We start from the raw sequence: 22,564 nt of genomic DNA on the forward strand, positions 1-22,564 counted from the left end.
TGCGACCCTATGAACTGTAGCCAGCCAGGTTCCTCTGTCCATAGGGATCCTTCAGGCAAGAATACTGGAGTGGGCTGCCATGCCCTCCTCCAGTGTATCTTCCCAGGTCTCCCACATTGCAGGCAGATTCTTTACGTTAGTAGCAAATCCCACAAGTTAAGGACTCAATCCCAGAAGACTGCCCCCAATTCAGACACATTGCAAGTAACACACTGTCCCCAGGAATACTGACCCACCAGCTATAAATCAGGGTTCCCATAACCCCTTCCCTAAGTTCAACAATTTACTAGAATGGGTCACAGAACTCAGGAAAATACATTCACCAGTTTATTAAAAAGAATCTAATGAATGATATGGCTTCCCAGGTAGCTCAGCTGGTAAAGAATCCACCTGCAATGCAGGAGACCCCAGTTCAATTCCTGAGTCAGGAAGATCCCCTGGAGAAGCGATAGGTTATCCACTCCAGTAATCTTGGGCTTCCCTGGTGGCTCAGTCCACCAGGAAAGAATCCACCTACAATGTAGGAGACCTGGGTTCGATCCCTAGGTTGGGAAACACATTCATCAGTTTATTATAAAGGGTATAATAAATGATATAGGTAAACAGCCACATGAAGATACACACAGACAAAAAACAGGGAAGAGGTAGAAAGCTGCCATGCCCTCTTTAGGCATGCCACCCTCCCAGACCTCTATGGGTTCAGTAACCGACAAGCTCTCAAAACCTCATAGTATGGGGATGCTTGCAGAGACTTCATCAGATAGGCATGCCTGATTGTTTACTCAGTTTCCAGCTCATCTCCCCTCTCCAGAGGATGGGGTTCCGGCTGAAAGTTCTAAACACAGCTTCATCTCTGCAGTGACCAGTCCCCCTTCTAGAAGCCCACCAAAAATCACTTCATAAGAACAAAAGACACTTCTATCACCCAGGAAATTCCAAAGGATTTTAGAAGCTCTGTGTCAGACACTCCTACCACTCAGGAAATTACAGGAGTTTTAGGAGCTCTATGTAAGGAACCTGGGTCAAAGACCAAACATTAGCAAGAATCAGGGGCCCAGAAAAATATATACATACTATTTTACATCATAGAATGGAATACTTCTCAGCAACAAGAAAGACACATGGATGAGTCAATAAATAATTGCACTGAATGAAATAAGTCAGACCAAAAAAAAAAAAGAGAGAGAGAGAGAGAACATCCTGAATTCTCCATCATATAAAATTCTAGGAAATGTGACAAATGCATACCAACAGAAAACAGATCCTATGATTGCATGAATTTTGGAGGAGGGAACAGGCAAAGGAGGGAGGAAGCAAAGGGGTACCTTGGGGTGATGGACATGCTCACTATCTTGATTGTGGTAAAGGTCTCACAGGTCCAGACATAGAAAAAACATATCAAACTATATACTTAAAGTATGTGCACTTTATGTCAATTAAAACTCATTAAATTTGTTAAGATAATAAAAACAAGGTACCCAAAATGCATAAAATATGCAAATACTGAACAACAAAGAAACAAATTAACCAAGAAGGATACAGAAGAAAAATAGGTAGTTGGGGGGCAATGTTAAGAGGAAAAAGGTTCATACACCCTTTGAAAATTCTATGCAAATGTGAATGTACTACATAATCTAAAAAATAAAATTAGCCTTACATTCCCAACCCCCAAAAAAGAAGACAACACAAACTGGACTAAAAAAAGCAGAAATTTAGGGGAAGCTCTAATTGATATTGATTAGCACTAACTGACTGATACACTTAGAACCCAACATAGAAAAACAGACTGGTTCCAAATTGGGAAAAGAGTACATCAAGGCTGTATACTGTCACCCTGCTTATTTAACTTATATGCAGAGTGCATCATGCGAAATGCCAGACTGGATAAGCACAAGCTGGAATCAAGACTGTCAAGGGAAATATTAATAACCTCAGATACGCAGATGACACCACTGTTATGGCAGAAAGCAAAGAAGAACTAAAGAGTCTCTTGATGAAAGTAAAAGAGGAGAGTGAAAAAGCTGGCTTAAAACTCAACATTTAAAAAACTAAGATCATGGCATCTGATCCCATCACTTCATGGCGAACGATGGGGAAACAATGGAAACAGTGACAGACTTCATTTTGGGGGCTCCAAAATCACTGCAGATGGTGACTTCAGCCATGAAATTAAAAGACACTTGCTTGTTGGAAAAAAATACTATGACCAACCTAGACAGCATATTAAAAAGCAGTCATTACCTTGCCAACAAAGGTCAATCTAGTCAAAACTACTGATTTTCCCAGTAGTCATGTATGGATGTGAGAGTTGGACTATAAAGAAAGCTATAAAGAAAGACTATAAAGAGTGCCAAAGAAATTGATGCTTTTGAACTGCGGTGTTGGAGAAGACTCTTGAGAGTCCCTTGGACTGCAAGGAGATCCAACCAGTCCATCCTAAATGAAATCAGTCCTGAATATTCACTGGAAGGACTGATGTTGAAGCTGAAACTCCAATACTTTGGCCACCTGATGTGAAGAACTCACTCACTGGAAAAGACCCTGATGCTGGGAAAGACTGAAGGCAAGAGGAGAAAGGGGATAACAGAGGATGAGATGGTTGGATGGCAGCACCAACTCTATGGACATGAGTTTGAGCAAGCTCTCTCTGGGAGTTGGTGATGGACAGGGAAGCCTGGCATGCTGCAGTCCATGGAGTCGAAAAGAGTCGGACATGACTGAGCAGCCAGACTGAACTGAACTAATTGATATGCTTTATCACAACAGATTTAAGAACCTGAATATAAAGTCAAATTAGATATGTTAGAGGTTTTTAACATTTAAAACAATAACAGAGAGAGGAAAAGCTCTACAAGTTGAAGATGCCTGCATTTTTAGTCAAAGATATTTTTTCAGAAGCCTGCTGTAACAAGCAATTGAATAGGATGAATTCTTTCCCAGTCTCATAAACTGTAAAACTGCTTCCAAAAACTTTTTTTAAGGCTGAAAATAACTTTGTCCTACAACTGAAGGTAATTGGACAAGAAAAAAATAAGGAACTAAATGAGACATTATAACTATTTTTTTCTCTCTAAAGAAATGGGTGTTAATGATGACATGAAATACAGATGAAGACTTATTTAAATAAATGAAACTAATTCTCATTTAGCCAACTTTGCTGTTTAAAGTCTATTCGCAGGCTTTATTTTGTTGGCAAAAAAGTATAATTGGTGTATTATGTAATAAAAGCTGGTATCATTCTTAATTATCTTCTATTCAGGGTTCATGAAAACCAAGCTTTAAAAGGGGAAAAAAGCATTATTTGCCTTGCTTGTCACTGCTCTGAGAGCCAGTAACAATGACAATGATAGCCACTGATCTGTAAGATTAGAGTTTGCCTGACAAGTGATTTCCAAGAGATTTATATAAGCAATTTTGATTATTTTAATCCAACATCACTAATTAAATAAAATATAATTGTAAACGCTTTTGAAGATAAATACTACTAAAGATTAATTCTTTGTCAGCTTATACACAATTCCATCACATGAAAAATAGAAATGGTAGCTTTTTCTTTTCTTTTCTTCTTAAGTGTTACTATAGAACCCAAGTTCATTTACATTTCAAACCAAATTGAGATATGGAAAAAGTATACAGAAAGAATGCTTTAGAGTTTAAAAAAAGGGGGTGGGGGCATTTCTAATCTTTATTCTACAGCAAACAGAAAAACACAATCAATTATACATAAGGTAATGTCATATTTCAGGTACTTTTTCTTCCTTAAATTATAATACTAAACTAATGATTTCCCCAGCCTCCCAACTTACTTGATTTACTGGATTATATTTAGTTGTAAAACGTAAAATTCAAAGAAATTCAATAAAGTAGGTAAAAAGGATGGTTATACTAATATGACTTTGAGCTCTCAAATGTAATCTTTGGAAATTAAAAGAAAAAAAGGAAGAAAGAAAGAAAAAGAAAACCTATGGAGAAATTTGATTTGGTAAGACAAGTTTAAATTACATTTATCCATGTGGTTCTGGAACAACAATATTAGCAGAGAATTGGTTATCCCTGTACGAATAAACAATGAAAGAAAATTGATTTTACAAGGGATTCCCCTTAGCTATTCAGAAAGCTAACATTATAAAATTAGCATCACTCAATGAATTTCTTTAGGACAGGGTTTCTCATCCTGAGCAAAGCTGACTTTTTGGACCAGACCTTTCTGTGAGGATCAGAGGTGCTGCTCTCTGCATCGTGGGATGTTTGGCAGCGTCTCTGTCCCTGCCCTCTAGATTCAAGCAGCATTCCTACTTCAAATGTGACGACCACACATGCCTCCAGACAGAGCAAAATGTCTTCTGGAGGTGAAGGCTCTGTACTAACGCTAAAAGTAAAACAGAAATCTTTAAAAATTACTTAATATACTGGGGGGGGGGGCGGCGGAAGGAACCCATGACAGTCTCAAAAGAAAAAAACTGCAATGGATACTAATCCATAGATGATTCTGATGTTGGAACTGGCAGAAAAGAATAAAGAGGCTATTAAAACCATGAAAAATATGCTTACAGTGAAGGAGAAGACAGGACTATCTCATCAGAGAACTAAAACAAGGAACTGGATGGAAAAGCCTTAAAATACTTTTAAAAACTTAAAAATACAAGTGTCTCAATAAATAATGTATTGAATATGCTGGAAAACAATGGGGATAAAAGAAAGGGAACTGAATAAAACTGAAGGTAGAACAGGTGGGATGATTTGGGAGAATGACATTCTAACATGTATACTATCATGTAAGAATTGAATCGCCAGTCTATGTCTGATGCAGGATACAGCATGCTTGGAGCTGGTGCATGGGGATGACCCAGAGAGATGTTATGGGGAGGGAGGTGAGGGGGGGGTTCATGTTTGGGAACGCATGTAAGAATTAAAGATTTTAAAATTTAAAAAAAATAAAAAATAAATAAATAAATAAATAATAAAATAAAATTTGAAAAAAAAATTAACAGAAACTCAAGCATAAGGGTCAGTATCAAAAATTATGACATATATCTAACTGAAGGTACAGAAAGGAAGAGGCGTGAAAGGAACAGAAAAAAACATTTGAAGGAAAAATGGCTAGATGTTTTCTACTTTGTTAAAAAATATAAATTTACAAATCTAAGAAGTTTAGCAAATGCCAACCAGAATAACGATGAATAAAACCATGCTAGGCACATCACAGTTAAATACTGTAAACCAAATATAAAGTCTTCAGAATACCCAGAGAAAAATAAAATACTATATTACATACAGGGGCACAATGATTCAAGCTATTGATGATTTTCATCAGAAACTGTGGAGGCTAGAAAATCAAATTTAAACCAGAATTCTATATATACCCAAAATATCCTTCAATATGAAGGCAAGATAAACACATTCTCAGACAAAAGAAAATTAAGAAAAATTCATTTCTAGAAAACTTAACTTCAACAAACACCACAAAGAAGTTCCTCAGGATGAATGAAAATGACAAACAGATACACATCTTTAACTCTTTAAAATATAAGTGATTATTTCAACAAAAACTGTTTCCTGAGCATTTTTTAAGTACATAGATATAATGTACATGATGATTAGTAACACAAAGAATAAGAAGTAACTAGATTTACATTGTTACAAGGTTTCTACATCTTATATAAGTATATATAAGTGACACAATATTACCTGTAACTAGACTTAAACATTAAGAATATATATTATAATCCTTGGAGAAACCACTAAAAGCAATATGACAATGAAGTATAGCTTATAGGCCAATAGATTAAATATCATATAATTCTTAAAATTTTTCAAATAATCTACTAAAAAGGTAGAAAATTACTATAAGAAGAATGAAAAATAGGGGGACAAATAGAAAACAGATAATAAAATATTACTGGGTTTTGAAACCCATAACAACAATAGTTACTTTAAGTGTTAATAGATTAACCACAACAATGAAAAGACAGAGATCATCAGACTGGATTTTTTAAAAAATGACAGGCATAAAAACCAACCAAGTGGGATAGAGTGGGAAAATGAAGTAAAGTAGGTGGAGAGGGGGAAACATCTTGATCCAAAAAAAACATGTTAGGGATAGGGCAGATAAAGTAGGACCAACACAAAACACACAAGACCGTAGAAATAAATCCAATTGTCATGATGATAAATATTAATAGATTAAAATCTTCAGTTAAAATATAAAAACGGTCAAACTATATTAAGGAATCAACTATATGTGGTAATAAGAGACATACCAAAAAAAGGAACATATCTGGAAAATACTCACCAAAAGAAAACCTATCTATATCACACAAAACAGAATTTAAATTAAAAAAAAAAACTTACTAGAGACGGAAATAGTCACCACATAATGAGAAATAGCTCAAATTACCTGGAATGTATAAAAATTCTAAATTCTAGGTACCTACAAATCCTCAACTTGTATGCAGCTAATAACAATTTCAAAACTAAAGCAAACACTCAGAATTAAGAGGAAATTAACAAATCCATCATCATATTTTAGACGTTTTAACGTGCCTCGTTCTGTAACTGTTAGACTTCACAATTAAAAACTCAGTAATGAAACATAAAATTTGAATGGCATAATAAATTAGCTTGACCTAAGGGACACATAAAATATGCATGAAATACATTCAACTACAATTGAAGAAAACATTCTTTTCAAGTACACAGAGAACATTTCTGAAGCTTGGGATCATGTACCAGTCCATAAAGTCAGCCTCAACAAATGCCAAAGTATTGGTATCATATTCTCTTACCATATGCAATCAAATTGAAAATGAATAACAATGAAAATAAAAAGCAAGACATCTGAAAATTTTTAAAGTACATTTTAAAAGAGTTCATGAATTACATTAAAAAATCATGAAGGAAATTACAAAATACTTCAATTTTAATGGTAACAAGATAACTACATATCAAATTTTATGGAATCTATCGCCTTAGATGCTTTATACTAAAAATTAATAAGCTAAGCATATGAATTAATGGTTTAAAAAAATTGAATAAATCCACAAAAAGTCAAAGAAAAATAATTTTTAAACTACTAAAATGGAAAATTAATATATCTAGAAAGGACTGAAAGTCAAAGTGTCAGTCGCTCAGTCATGTCCAGCTCTTTGTGACACCATGTACTGTGTAGCCCACCAGGCTCCTCTGCCCATGGAATTCTTTAGGCAAGAATACTGGAGTGGGTTGCCATTCTCTTCTCCAGAGGATCTTCTCAACCCAGGGATTGAACCCAGGTCTCCTGCATTGCTGGCAGAATATTTACCATGTGAGCCACCAGGGAAGCCCCAAGGAGCCGTGCTTGGCCCAGTGCAGGGTGGGTACACTCCCTGCTGCCAAAGAGAGGGAGAGGGGGTTCTGCCCACGTGCTGTGGCAGTTGCCACAGTGGCCACTTGGGAGTGGCAGCAGCTGGGGGGTCTGGCAAAACATGGCTTTTTGAGTAAATGCTAGTGAGAATCCTCCATTAAGACTTTTTTCTCTGACTTAATTCACTTAGCATAATGCCCTCAACAGTCCATTCGCATTGTCCTAAATGGCAGGATTTCCTTCCCTCTTCTGACCAAATAATATTCCACAACATCTTCTTCATCCATTTATCTGCTGATGAACATTTAGGTTGTTTCCAAATCTTGTCTACTGTGAATAATATTGTAATGAATACAGAAGTGTAATTATTGTTTTGAGATTCTGTTTCATTTCCTTCAGCTATACCTCTAGAAGTGGGCTTGCTGGATTGTATGGTAATTCTATTTTTAACTTTTTGAAGAGGATTTCATTTATATATGGAATCTGAAAAGGACAAACTAAGGAAAACAGAGAGTAGAGCGGTAGTTACCACAGAGTGGGAGGGTGGAGTGACCAATCATTAAAAGACAAATGCTGTATGATTCCACTTAAATGAGGGGTACTTAAGAGAAGTCCAAATCATAGAGACAGAAAGAAGAAAAGCAGCTGCCAGAGACTAAGGGTAGGGGAGAGATGGGGGTCTATTGTTTAATGGGCGTAGAGTTTTACAAGATGAAAAAGGTTACGGAGACAGATGGTGATAACTGTTACACAAAATTATGAATGCATTTAATACCACTGAACTATACAGGTAAAAATGGTTAAGATGGTAATTTTATGTTAAACATGTGCATTTTTAATTTTTTTTAAATTTTACCTCAACACTTTCCAAGGAACAGGTCCTTCTTGGCACAGGCCTATTCCATGGCACTATGTAAAAAAAGTTTTAAACATGCAATGCAAATATTTTAAAGCATATAAAAATTAGCAAACTGGAAATTAGCTGATTAAAAGAAAAGAAACATAGGACTATCTCAATAGATAAAGAAAAAAGTTTGATAAAATTCAGTATCCCCTCATCTTAAAACTCTTGGGGAATCATGGGTAACTTCTATAACCTGATAAATGACAGTAACAACAATAAAATCCTGTGATAAGCATCATACTTCATAGTGAAATGCTGGAAGCATTCACTTTAAGATCAAGAGCAAGGTGAAGATGCCATTCAATACTGTATTGATAGGGATACTAGAATAACAAACCACATTTTAAAAATGAAAGATATAAGGATTAAAAGGAAGAGGTAAAACAGTATTTGCAGATGACTTACTACTAAAAAATTAATTTACAGATAAATTGTGAAAAAAAGATCTTGATAAGATTGTTTATAACAAAACTCTGCAAACAAAAGTCATCTGAGATACTACTTCACAACCAATGGGATGGCTAGAATCAAAAGGTCAAATAATAACAAAGACATGAAGAAATCAGAATCCTCCTGTGTGCTGTGCTTAGTTGCTCAATTGTGTCCGATTCTTTGTGACCCCATGGACTGCAGCCCAGCAGGCTCCTCTGTCCATGGGGATTCTCCAGGCAAGAATACTGGAGAGAGTTGCATGCCCTCCACAAGGGGATCTTCCCAACACAGGGATCAAACCCAGGTCTCCCACACTGCAGGCAAATTCTTTAATGACTGAGCCACCAGGGAAGCCATCATGCAGATCTTCATACAACACTGTAAATTGTATAATGGTGTGGCCACTTGGGAAAACAGTCTGGCATGTACATACATGATTAAACATGAGCTACGCACGACCCAGCAATTCCATTCCTAGATATATACCTAGGAGAAATAAAAGCATACATCCACACAAAAACCTGTACAGGAATGTGTGTGGCAACATTATACCAATACATTATAGCCAAAATATGGAGGGAACCCAAATGTCCATTGACAGATAAATGGATAAACTGTGATATATTAATACAATGGAATATTACTCGGGCATTAAGAAGAATGAAATACTGATATATGCTATAACATGGATGAACCCTGAAAATATTATGCTAAGTGAACAAAGTCACATCTTATGTTAACATAAGAGCACATCTTAAGTTATTCTGTTTATATGAAATGTCTACAATAGGCAAACATACAAAGACAGAAAGCAGACTGGCAGTTGCTTACGACAGGGGAGGATGGAGAGATAAGGGAATTATAGCTAAAATGTACAAGGTTTCTTTGTAAGCTGATGAAAATGTTCCCTTATTGATTGCTATGATAACTGCACACATCTGTAAATACACTAAAATATGCTGAGTTGTATGGTTTAAACTAGTGAATTATATCTCAATACAACTGTTTTTATAACTAATTTCTACGTATCAACAAAAAACTATTAGAAAATATGTTTTACTTGATAATGTATCAGCATACATGCAAGAAATGGAGAAAATTTTTACCAGAAAGATTAAATAAATGAAAGGCTATACAATGTTCATGTATCAAGTTTCAATATAACAGAAATGTCAATTTTCCTTAAATTGTTCCACAGTTTAAGTGCAACTCCAATCAAAATCCCAATAGAACTCTTTTATAATATTTGAGAAGCTGATTGTTAAATTTACACTGAAGACTCAAGGACTAAAAAAACGAAGACACTCATTAAGAAAAGAAACAAAAAGAGAAATGTACTCTTACAGCTATTAGATTTCTTCTAAAGCTATGACACAGAAAGATCCATATATATACATGATAAACTTCATTTATACTCAGCAAGCATGGTAGAGAAAATTAGGAATACAAACTTCTACACAAGATCTACACAAGATCATATCTAGGTATATTATCAACTGAAATGTGAAACGAAAATTTATTAAACTTTTAGAAGACAATCTAGAAAACTCAAAAGAGTAATGAAAATATAAAGAATCATTAAAACAATGTGGTGCTGAAGCATTAACAGACAGAACAGAAAGTACAGCTCAGTGGTTAGACCAAGAAAAAGCCTCAAAGCACTTTGCAAAGCCAAACTGCACCAAAGAAAAAGTCAAGGTCAATGCTTGGTGGTCTGCTATGGGTCTGATCCACTACAGCTTTCTGAATCCCAGCAAAACCATTATATCTGAGAAGTATGCTCAGTAAATCAATGAGATGCACCAAAAAATACAATGTCTGCAGCCAGCACTGGTCAACAGAAAGGGCCCAGTTCTTCTCCACGACAACACCTGACCGCATGTCACACAACCATTGCTTCAAAAGTTGAACCAATTGGGCTACGAAGTTTTGCCTCATCTGCCATATTCTCTTCTCGCCAACTGACTACCACTTTTTCAATCATCTCGACAACTTTTTGCAGACAGAATGCTTCCACAACCAGCAAGAGATAGAAAATGCTTTCCAAGAGTTTCTCAAATCCTGAAGCTCAGATTTTTATGCTACAGGAATAAAAAAACTTACTTTTTGTTGGCAAAAATGTGTTTATCGTAAAGGTTCCTACTTTGACTAATAGAGATGTGTTTGAGGCTAGTTATAATGACTTGAAATTCACAGTATGAAACCTCAATTACTTTTGTATCAACCTAACAAATCAGAAAGAAAAAGACACCTATGATATGGTATCACTGATACACAGAATCTAAAATATGACACAAATGAATTTACTTGCAAAACAGAAACAGACCCACAGACATAGAAAACAAACTTATGGTTCCCAAAGGGGAAAGGTGGTGAGAAAGGGATAAATTAGGAGTTTGGGACATACTACTACATAAAACAGATAAACAACGAGGTCCTACTGTAGAGCACAGGGAACTATGTTTATTATCCTATAATAATACATAATGAAAAGAATATGAGTGTGTACATACACACACACACACAAACACATGCAAAACTGAATCATTTGCTGCACTCCAGAAACACAACACTGTAAATCAACTATTCAGTAAAAAATAAATAAATAAAAAGCAAAATAAAAAATAAATCACCCTTACACTCTGCTGGCAGAAATACAAATTGTTACATCGACTACCAAAAGCAATTTAGCAGTATCTAGAACAAAACAGACTGAGCGCCGAAGAATTGATGCTTTTGAAGTGTGGTGTTGGAGAAGACTCTTGAGAGTCCCTTGGACTGCAAGGAGATCCAACCAGTCCATTATGAAGGAGATCAGCCCTGGGATTTCTTTGGAAGGAATGATGTTAAAGCTGAAACTCCAGTACTTTGGCCACCTCACACGAAGAGTTGACTCATTGGAAAAGACTGATGCTGGGAGGGATTGGGAGCAGGAGGAGAAGGGGACGACAGAGAATGAGATGGCTGGATGGCATCACTGACTCGATGGATGTGAGTCTGAGTGAACTCCGGGAGTTGGTGATGGACAGGGAGGCCTGGCGTGCTGTGATTCATGGGGTCGCAAAGAGTCGGATACGACTAAGCGACTGAACTAAACTGAGAACAAAACAAATGCATGCAGCTTTTCACCAAACAAACCCACTTCTGGGAATTTATCCTACAGGTAAGCTAGCACATGTAGAAAATATATATGTATGAGGTTAGTGCAGCATTGTGCATAGTAAAAATTTAGAAACAATACAAATATCTATTAATAAGAATCAATAAATTAGGGAACCACAATACCAATGGAAAACATGTACTATAAATAATGAGAACCTCAGATATACAAAGACTTCCAAGATAAAAAGAGAATAAAGCACATGCAGAATAAATATTATCCTTCACGCCTAAAAAGGGAAAAGAGAATATGTACTTATACGGTATGAAGAAACTCTAAAAAGATATACAAGAAACTAATAACTAACTAACTCAAGAAACTAATAACTCACCCACTGGTGGGTGGCAAGGAGTGGAGTGAGGGGACAACTAGAGCAGAGGAGATAGAATGGAAACAAGACATCCTACTATACTATTTCATTATTTTGATTTGAGATATGCAAATACATTTCTTATTAAAAACTATTTTAGTAACATGATAGTTACTAAACTCAAGGGTTTTTGCATTGGTCAAAATTCCAACAATACAACGTATATTTTATTACCATATGGTCTTTCATCTCAAAAGGAAGAAAACCTTAAATACTTATCTCTAGTTAATTATATGCATACTGATGTATTTAGGATGAAGTGTACTGAGGTCTGTAACTTATTTTGCAATGCATTACCAAAAAAAAGATGGAGACGTGCATGGATAGAGGGATGGATAAATATGATAAAGCAAGTATTATACAAAAATGTTAATTATAGAAACTAGGTGGTAGGAATAGGGATGTTCATTATAAAGTTCTTCCAACTTTTCTATGTTTGAAATTGCATAATAAAATGTTGAAAAATATTTTATTAAAATTTTAAAATAAAGAATTCACAAATCAATAAATAGACAAACCAACAAAAAACTGAGGAAAGACATAACCAGGTATTTATTAGAGGACATAAATTTTCCATAAACATATGAAAATTATTCAACCCTACTTGTGATGAGGGAACTACGATTAAAACCACCCTGAAATACCATTTCTCAAAGGTATCAGATTGGCAAAAATTTTAATGGGTACCAAGTGTTGACGAGGATATGGAAATACTCAAAACCTGAACAACCACTGACATTAGAATGAGTTATTAAATCATGAAGTATTCACACAATGAAATATACTATGAAGCAATAAGGTAAACAGCCTACTAATACCATTATTCACCATAAAGAATCTCAAAATATACTTTAAGTAAATAATGCAATCATTAGAGAATACAATCAATAGGATTTTATTTATTATAAGTTTTAAAACAGGCTAAACTAAACAAGCTATTACACACCAATCCAATCCAAGCCACCATCTTCTGTCTCTCATATGGATAATTGCAACAGTCCCCCTCCTGATTTCCTTGTCTCTGCCTTCTAACTTGCAGCCAGGGCCATCATTTTTAAATGGAAGTTACATACGTTGTCCTTTGTGCAAAATCCACGTTAGCTCCCCAGCTCCCTAGAGTAAAGCCAAGAATCCATACACCAGCCCATTTGGCCCTCCATGGTCTAGCTTCACTACCTCTCCTATCACTGTCCCTCACTCAAGCTACAATGTACCCCTTGCTATTCCTCAAGCTGGCCAAGCCCTCAAATCACCTTCATGTGAAGAGCTCAAATGTCAACATATTAGAGAAGCTCACTGGGACTTCCCTCAGTTCCGTTCAGTTCAGTTTCTCACTCATGTCCGACTCTGCGACTCATGGACTAAAACACACCAGCCCTCTCTGTCCATCACCAACTCCCAGAGTTTACCCAAACTCATGTCCATTGTGTCAGTGATGCCATCCAACCATCTCATCCTCTGTCACCCCCTTCTCCTCCTGCTCCCAATCCCTCCCAGCATCAGGGTCTTTTCCAATGAGTCAGCTCTCTGCATCAGGTGGCCAAAGTATTGGAGTTTCAGCTTCAACATCAGTCCCTCCAATGAACACCCAGGACTGATCTCCTTTAGGATGTTCTGGTTGGATCTCTTGCAGTCCAAGGGACTCTCAAGAGTCTTCTCCAACACCACAGTTCAGAAGCATCAATTCTTCAGTGCTCAGCTTTCTTTACAGTCCAACTTTCACATCCATACATGACTACTGGAAAAACCACAGCCTTGACTAGATGGACCTTTGTTGGCAAAGTAATGTCTCTGCTTCTTAATGTGCTGTCTAGGTTGGTCATAACTTTCCTTCCAAGGAGCAAGGGTCTTTTAATTTCATGGCTGCAGTCACCATCTGCAGTGATTTTGGAGCCCAGAAAAATAAAGTCAGCCACTGTTTCCATTGTTTCCCCATCTATTTGCCATGAAGTGATGGGACCAGATGCCATGATCTTAGTTTTCTGAATGTTGATCTTTAAGCCAGCTTTTTCACTCTCCTCTTTCACTTTCATCAAGAGGCTCTTTAGTTCCTCTTCACTTTCTGCCATAAGGGTGGTGTCATCTGCATATCTGAGGTTATTGATATTTCTCCCGGCAATCTTGATTCCAGCTTGTGCTTCATCCAGTCCAGCATTTCTCATGATGTACTCTGCATATAAGTTAAATAAGCAGGGTGACAGTATACAGCCTTGACATACTCCTTCTCCTATTTGTAACCAGTCTGTTTTTCCATGTCCAGTTCTAACTGTTGCTTCCTGACCTGCATAAAGATTTCTCAAGAGGCAGGTGAGGCGGTCTGGTATTCCCATCTCTTTCAGAATTTTCCACAGTTTATTGTGATCCACACAGTCAAAAGCTTTGGCATAGTTTTTCTGGAACTCTCTTGCTTTTTCCATGATCCAGCGGATGTTGGCACTTTGATCTCTGGTTCCTCTGCCTCTTCTAAAACCAGCTCAAACATCTGGAAGTTCACAGTTCATATACTGCTGAAGCCTGGCGTGGAGAATTTTGAGCATTACTTTACAAGTGTGTGAGATGAGTGCAATTGTGTGATAGTTTGAGCACTCTTTGGCATTGCCTTTCTTTGAGATTGGAATGAAAACTGACTTTTTCCAGTCCTGTGGCTACTGCTGAGTTTTCCAAATTTGCTAGCATGTTGAGTGTGGCACTTTCATAGCATCATCTTTTAGGATTTGAAATAGCTCAACTGGAATTCTACCACCTCCACTAGCTTTGTTTGTAGTGATGCTTCCTAAAGCCCACTTGACTTCACATTCCAGGATGTCTGGCTCTAGGTGAGTGATCACACCATTGTGATTATCTGAATCATGAATATCTTTTTCATACAGTTCTTCTGTGTATTTTTGCCACCTCTTCTTAATATCTTCTGCTTCTGCTAGGTCCATACCATTTCTGTCCTTTATTGAGCCCATCTTTGCATGAAATGTTCCTCTGGTATCTCTAATTTTCCTGAAGAGATCTCCAGTCTTTCCCATTCTATTATTTCCCTCTATTTCTTTGCACTGATCACTGAGGAAGGCTTTCTTATCTCTCCTTGCTTTTCTTTGGCCCAAGGTCAGGAGCGAAGGCCATGAGGAGATATCCCACGTCCAAGGTAAGGAGCAGCGGCTGCCCTTTGCTGGAGCAGCCGTAAAGAGATACCCCACGTCCAAGGGACTACTCTACATAAAGTAAAAACAAAATCCCACCCTTCACATCCTAGCAGATCCTTTCCCCTTATGTTGCTTACCATTCTCCACTCAATCAGCATCTAATTGATCACTGCGGTTATTTAGTCGCTAAGTCATGTCTGAAACTTTGTGACCCCGTCAACTGTAGCCCACCAGGCTCCTCTGTCCATGGTATTTCCCAGGCAAGGATACTTGAGTGGGTTGCCATTTCCTTCTCCAGGGGATCTTCCTGACCCAGCCATGGAATCCACGTCTCCAGCATTTCCTGCATTTGCAGGTGGACTCTTTACCATTGAGCCATCTGGAAAGCTCCTAATTGACCATATATCTCATTCATTATCTGTCTTCACTCTCTAGAATAAAAGCTCCATTTCTGAACTTTTATCTGTTTTGTTTCCTACTATATCCTCAACACTCCACCCCCTCCAAAAAAAAACCCTAAGTAAGGGTTTAATAACATTTGATGAAGGAACAAGCCTTTGGAAAACTGCTTTTTAGACAATAAACATTTATTGTAACATCAAAAGGTATTTCAATTTATAATATCACAAACTATGTTTTTCCACAAGCAGGCATGAAAAAGTAAGTTAAATATTACTAGATAAAATATCAAGCACATGTATGCTCCCCCTTGAATATAAAGCATTCATTTCCAAAGGGAAGCAAACAAATAGCTAAGAACCCAATATGTAAGAAATTAAAACCTGATTTTAAAGAAATCGAGGAAAATAAAGTATGTCAGACTTTTACAAAGCAAAACTGAAACAAATTTATCATTTGAATCTCATTTCTCCAACTAATTAATGTATTCTTGCTGCAAGGCTAAAAGCTAATATAGAAAGCATTTCCTAACTCAGCAATACAAGCATTTATTACTTGCCAAGTCAACAAGGAATTAGGAATGGCAAAGAATATAGGCTAGAAAGAATCTCAAGAATCATCTAGTATTAATTAACCCTTTCATTTTTACAAAAAAAAAAACTGAGGACCTGAAATGACCTGTGGGGTACTCAAAAGTGTCCTATGTCAAAATCATCAATAACACTGATAGCAAAAAAAAAAAAACCCAAACCATTTTGTTCAGTTCTGATTCTTGATATAGCAAAAGTCAGCTTTTAAAGACTCAGAGACAAAATACATCTCCATAGAAACAATATTCGCAAGTATACATGTGAAGCTGACAAGTATGTTCTTCTATACAGGTCTTCATATCCCAAGTAAACACACAGGACTTGGGGTGAGGAGGTACTGAAAAGGGCAGAGCTTTATAATCAGACAAGCCTGGATTTGAATTCTGGCTCTACCAAAATCAAGTAGGATCTTAGTTGATCCTAGCAAATCTTATCCCTATCTAAGCCCCAGTTGTTTTTTTTTTTTTCATCAGCAAAATGGGGATAATTAAGACCTACCTTAGGGCTGGCTGGAGGAAGCACAAGCTGGAATCAAGATTGCTGGGAAAAATATCAATAACCTCAGATATGCAGATGATACCACCCTTATGGCAGAAAGAGAAGAGGAACTAAAGAGCCTCTTGATGAAGGTAAAAGAGGAGAGTGAAAAAGTTGGCTTAAAGATCAACATTCAGAAAACTAAGATCATGGCATCTGGTCCCATCACTTCATGGCAAATAGATGGGGAAACAATGGAAACAGTGGTTGACTTTATTTTTCTGGGCTCCAAAATCACTGCAGATGGTGATTGCAGCCATGAAATTAAAAGACCCTTGCTCCTTGGAAGGAAAGTTATGACCAACCTAGACAGCATATTAAGAAGCAGAGACATTACTTTGCCAACAAAGGTCCACCTAGTCAAGGCTGTGGTTTTTCCAGTAGTCATGTATGGATGTGAGTTGGACTATAAAGAAAGCTGAGCGCCAAAGAATTGATGCTTCTGAACTGTGACACTGAAGATGACTCTTGAGAGTCCCTTGGACTGCAAGAGATCCAACCAGAACATCCTAAAGGAGATCAGTCCTGGGTGTTCACTGGAGGGACTGATGTTGAAGCTGAAACTCCAATACTTTGGCCACCTGATGCAGAGAGCTGACTCACTGGAAAAGACCCTGATGCTGGGAAAGATTGAGGGCAGGAGGAGAAGGGGACGACAGAGGATGAGATGGTTGGTGAAATCACTGACACAATGGACATGAGTTTGGGTGGACTCCGGGAGTCGCCAAGAGTTGGACACAACTGAGCGACAGAACTAAACTGAAGACCTACCTTAATAACTCTGTCAAGAATGTAGAAGTCATCTAAGAAATTCATAATTCGTGGCTATTGAATGCAGGCTTTTGACAATTCATAGCTGCATAATGTTCAATGAGAATCGCCAACTTTGATTGCCTCTGTATGTTTCATGATTAACATACTACTAGTAGACTAGCTTCTAACTAGAATTCCACTAAGAGCAGGGAGAAGGTGATGCTGATGCTGCTAACTATAAGAATTTACTAATTAGTTGACATCAGCCATTAGGTGCTACTTCTTTGAGGTAACTTTATTTTGGGGGGCTCCAAAATCACTGCAGATGGTGACTACAGCCATGAAATTAAAAGACACTTACTCCTTGGAAGAAAAGTTATGACCAACCTAGATAGCATATTCAAAAGCAGAGACATTACTTTGCCAACAAAGGACAGTCTAGTCAAGGCTATGGTTTTTCCAGTGGTCATGTCTGGATGTCAAAGTTGGACTATGAAGAAAGCTGAGCGCCGAAGAATTGATGCTTTTGAACTGTGGTGTTGGAGAAGACTGTTGAGAGTTCCTTGGACTGCAAGGAGATCCAACCAGTCCATTCTGAAGGAGATCAGCCCTGGGATTTCTTTGGAAGGAATGATGCTAAAGCTGAAACTCCAGTACTTGGCCACCTCATGTGAAGAGTTGACTCATTGGAAAAGACTCTGATGCTGGGAGGGATTGGGGGCAGGAGGAGAAGGGGACGACAGAGAATGAGATGGCTGGATGGCATCACCGACTCGATGAGTTTGAGTGAACTCCAGGAGTTGGTGATGGACAGGGAGGTCTGGCATGCTGCGGTTCATGGGGCTGCAAAGAGCTGGACACAAATGAGTGACTGAACTGAACTGAACTGAAGATTATTTTTAAGATGTAAAAGCTGAGTGATCTATTTCTGATTACAGAGTCACGAAGTCAGATCAATAATACCACCTTGAAACTGGAAGAGATCTCATGAGGTATCCAGCAAGAATCCTCTCCACAATATATCAGATTATACTAAAATGACCAACTTCTACTAAAAGGCTTCTAGTTGAAACCAGGCTCTCACTCAAACAGGTAGCAGTTTATTATATTTTCTGACTCTTGCAATTATCAGAAAGGGTTAAAATAGACAAGCAATGAAAAAGTGAATGATAACAAATAAAAGGTACCCCATATTGACATACTTTCAGAAATGAAAATATTTAAGTATTTTTATCTGGGGGTAAGGAAAGATATCCTATGTAATAACAATTCCATAATATAAAGGTCAAGTTCCAAAAATGCATCTTGAAGCTTATATTTATATCCTCATAACTGAATATGTCTTAGAAGCTCTGCCTTAACAATATATAAAACACAAAGAAAACATACCTGGGATGATGTCATTGATATGCAAGAGAATTGTACTTTCAACACTTGCAAAACTACAAAGCTGCACTCCATCAAATCTTCCATCCCAGTTGCCAATAGGATTATCCTAGAAATTAACAGAATAAACTTTAAAATCCTCCTCAATAAAACAAATATGAAAGCATATTTTCCACAAAAGGATCCTCTAAAAAATGAGATCCAAGAATAATCAAGCCACAGAAACCCACCTGGTGAGCAAAGGATCGAAAGTGTTCATCATACTTGACTAGACAATAGTCTATATGACATACATCTACACTGGTAGATGCAGTAATCATACACCGTTTCACCCAGAAAGCTGCCCCTAATTAACCCTAGCTTGCTCTAATCACTCCTTCACATTCCCTGCGCACTTACATAAATGTTCAATTTGATTTCCTATATAGATAGGAATTTTTTTCTATAGACACAAAGTCTATTTTTTCAATTGTTCTTTGTCATTTTATGAGTTTGCAAGAATTCCCTTCCAAATGGAGATCTTTATATTAATTACTTTATATTCCAGTGTAGCACCAACTTGTCCAGCGCTGTTCATGGAGCTAGATTAGGAAGACAGGCCAGTCAGACAACTGCCCTGAGCACCAATGTGGACAGCATTCTAAATAGCACTGGAAATAGAAGGAGATGAACACTATTGCATTAGCCAGAACTTTCCTTTCAAGGACTGCACTAGGGGGGTTTGGAACGAATGTTTGCACAAGCCAACTGGAAGACAGATAGAGGCAGGGGGAGAAGCTGGTGGTGCAACGGCTCAGCAGATGCCCCAAGAAAACAAGATGCTACCTACACTGCCATCTAAGGAGAGAAAGGCCTAAATGGCTTTTGCCAAGTTTGAGGCCTAAATGACCTAAAGCAAAAGGAAACTAACTCCAATGACCTATGGCCCTCTTTCTCCAACCTTCCCCCTACTCAGCCCACACTCTCTTTTCTAAACAAGTTCTGAATATTTAAAGATTAATGGTTTAAAATGTGTTATATTTCTAGCTATTCCGAGGGACCTATGTATTTAACTCTGGCTCTAACTTTTCACATAGTAAATGTTCAGTAAGTGTTTATCTAAACAACAGAGTAAGGTTTAACTAATGGTTATCAAATAGAATTTCCTTGGATTTCCAAGCAAAGTATAAGAGAAACTTACACTAGAGCATTCATATCCTACCCAAAGTATAACTGAATAGATAAAAATAATCACTAAAAGCACCATGAGTACAAAAGTCTATTACTCACAACCTCTCCCAATTCTTGCTGGTGTTTAATAATTCCATATGAATTTTCTTCATTATACCTAACAAATTCTTGTCCATATTTTCAATCTATGATAAAAAATGTTCTCAAGCCTTTTTCTTCTCCTTCTCTTAATCCCACATGTACTGTCCAATTTGCCACATTGAGATGTATTCATTATTAACAATTATGACTGTAAGGTAACATTAACAATGAGTGACACAAATGAAAAGACAAATACTGTATGATTCCACTTACATGAGGCAAAGAGAATAAGCAAATACACAAAGACAGAAAGAATTCTAGTTGTCAGAAGAGCACTGGCTGAGAGGAGTGAGTAATAGGGTGTTATTGTTTAATAGGTACAGAGTTTCATTTTGGGTGGAAGAAAATGTTCTGGAGATGAATAGCAGTGATGGTTGCACAACAATGTGAATGTACTTAATGTCACTTTAAAATGGCTAAATTGGTAAATTTTATGTTTCATAAATTTTACAATTAAAACAAAAAACTTTTTTGAGTGAAATACACCCTATGAAGGCACTGAATGGGTTTTCCTCTAAAGCAATGTGCTGTTCCTCTATTCAGGCATTTTCCATAAGTGACTTTTACACTAAATCATTAAAATCAGATCAGTCAGTAAAATTCAGCAAAATATTATAAAAAGAGAAACACAGATTACAAAAAAAAAAAAAAACCCTTTTCAAAATAAAGAAAACTAAGACATAATGCAATATATTCTGGTGGGGTTTTTTTCTGTTTGTTACACAGCAAATTTAAAGACTGAAAACATTATTTCCATTTATTCAAACTGGAAAAATGAGTAACTATAATTCTACAACTAGACTCCTATCCCATATCAACATTCCTTTACTAAAGATAAATGAGAACATGCTCTTTAAATTACTACAAATTAGTCTATTTCAAGTATTCAAAGTGTTTAAGCTGTACCTAAATTGGTTATAAAACTAACAGATGTATACAACAAAGACAATATAATTCAAAATTTCTTACCATGTCCACACCAACAAAATATCCTAAGCTTTCTTTGCCTGGCAAAACATCACAGAATATAACCGTTCCAGATTCTATAGTTTCTCCAAGCTTCAAAGAAACTCTGGAGTTTATTTCCAGGGGGGGTAGTTCAACTTGCATTGTATCCACTGGACCTGCATAATCACTTTCCAATCCAGTGTCATCATCTTCTATGAGTTCTAGCTTGTCCAACGCAACAAATACTCCACAATCTTCATCACACTGAAAAAGCTGCTTCCCTTGATATACCCCATCAGTGAAACCTTGGCCACGACCTTCTTCCTAGTTTTTAAATGAGAGAGAGAAAAAAAAATGAGTGACTGATAGAGAAAGATGATCCCTAAGAAAAAAGATGCACTCTGTGGACTTCAGAGAAATCACTGAACAAATTCTAAGTGACACATATAAGAAATACAATTATTAGCAGTTGCCATTGAATATAGGGTGTTCAAAAAATAAGGAAGAAACTGTATCGGATGCTGAAATAAAATTACATGATAATTTTAAATAATAACTCTACTGTGAGAGAGCTTGGGCTGGATTTTACATTGTGGTTTTAACAAAAATTTTGTCATAAAAAGAAAAACGTATTTTAACAGTAGTATTATCTCCATTTATTGAGCACGTACTATGTGCCAGTCACCATGTTAATCCTGAATCAATATATCACAAAAACACTGCAAGTTGTGTATTAATATCACTATTTCACAAATGAGGATGCAGATTTAGAGAGCAGTTTGGTTAAATAACCCGGTAACTCAGCTAGTAAATGGCATAGCTGGGATTCAATTCTCCAATTGTTTTACAATCTCTGCTTAAAAAACTTAAAAAGCAAACAAGGCATGAAATTGTATTTGCAAGAATGTCAAAATGTAACTAACACTTAAATTCTTGAGAATATTAATTTTGGAAACATTATCACAGAGTTCTTGGTTTTCTTTTCAGTGCAAACAAATGTCAACATGATTTTCACATATATTATCAGGGACAAATATAAGCCAGTTGCAATTGCTACAACTTATATATCCAAATTTTGTTACTTAATAGTATACTTTAAGAAAAGCTAAGAAACCTACAGATAATGTCACAGGATAATTAACAATTTTAAGTAATTTGTTTACAACTGCTAAGAGTTCATTTTCAACATTCAAAGATATGAAAGTCTTCAATAACTACATGATCTATTTGTATATTTCCTACTATACGTAGCTTTTCAAAGTTTTCAAAGCATCATCTTTGTATCATCTTACTCTACC

General features: G+C 36.7%; 1 protein-coding gene across 6 annotated transcripts in view; it reads right to left on the reverse strand.

Moving 5' to 3' along the window:
* Window positions 1-22,564, reverse strand: part of CYLD (CYLD lysine 63 deubiquitinase) — a 67,139-nt gene that overhangs the window by 37,276 nt on the left and 7,299 nt on the right. For all 6 annotated transcript variants that reach the window (XM_018061937.1, XM_018061934.1, XM_018061935.1 and 3 more), the window contains 2 exons: window positions 21,288-21,590; window positions 19,011-19,116 (listed from right to left, as the gene is read on the reverse strand). In XM_018061937.1, coding sequence (XP_017917426.1) covers window positions 19,011-19,116; window positions 21,288-21,590 — 409 coding nt within the window. The remainder of the gene's footprint in view (window positions 1-19,010; window positions 19,117-21,287; window positions 21,591-22,564) is intronic.

This window comes from Capra hircus, chromosome 18 (assembly GCF_001704415.2).
Source record: "Capra hircus breed San Clemente chromosome 18, ASM170441v1, whole genome shotgun sequence".
NCBI classification, from domain to species: Eukaryota; Metazoa; Chordata; class Mammalia; order Artiodactyla; family Bovidae; genus Capra; species Capra hircus.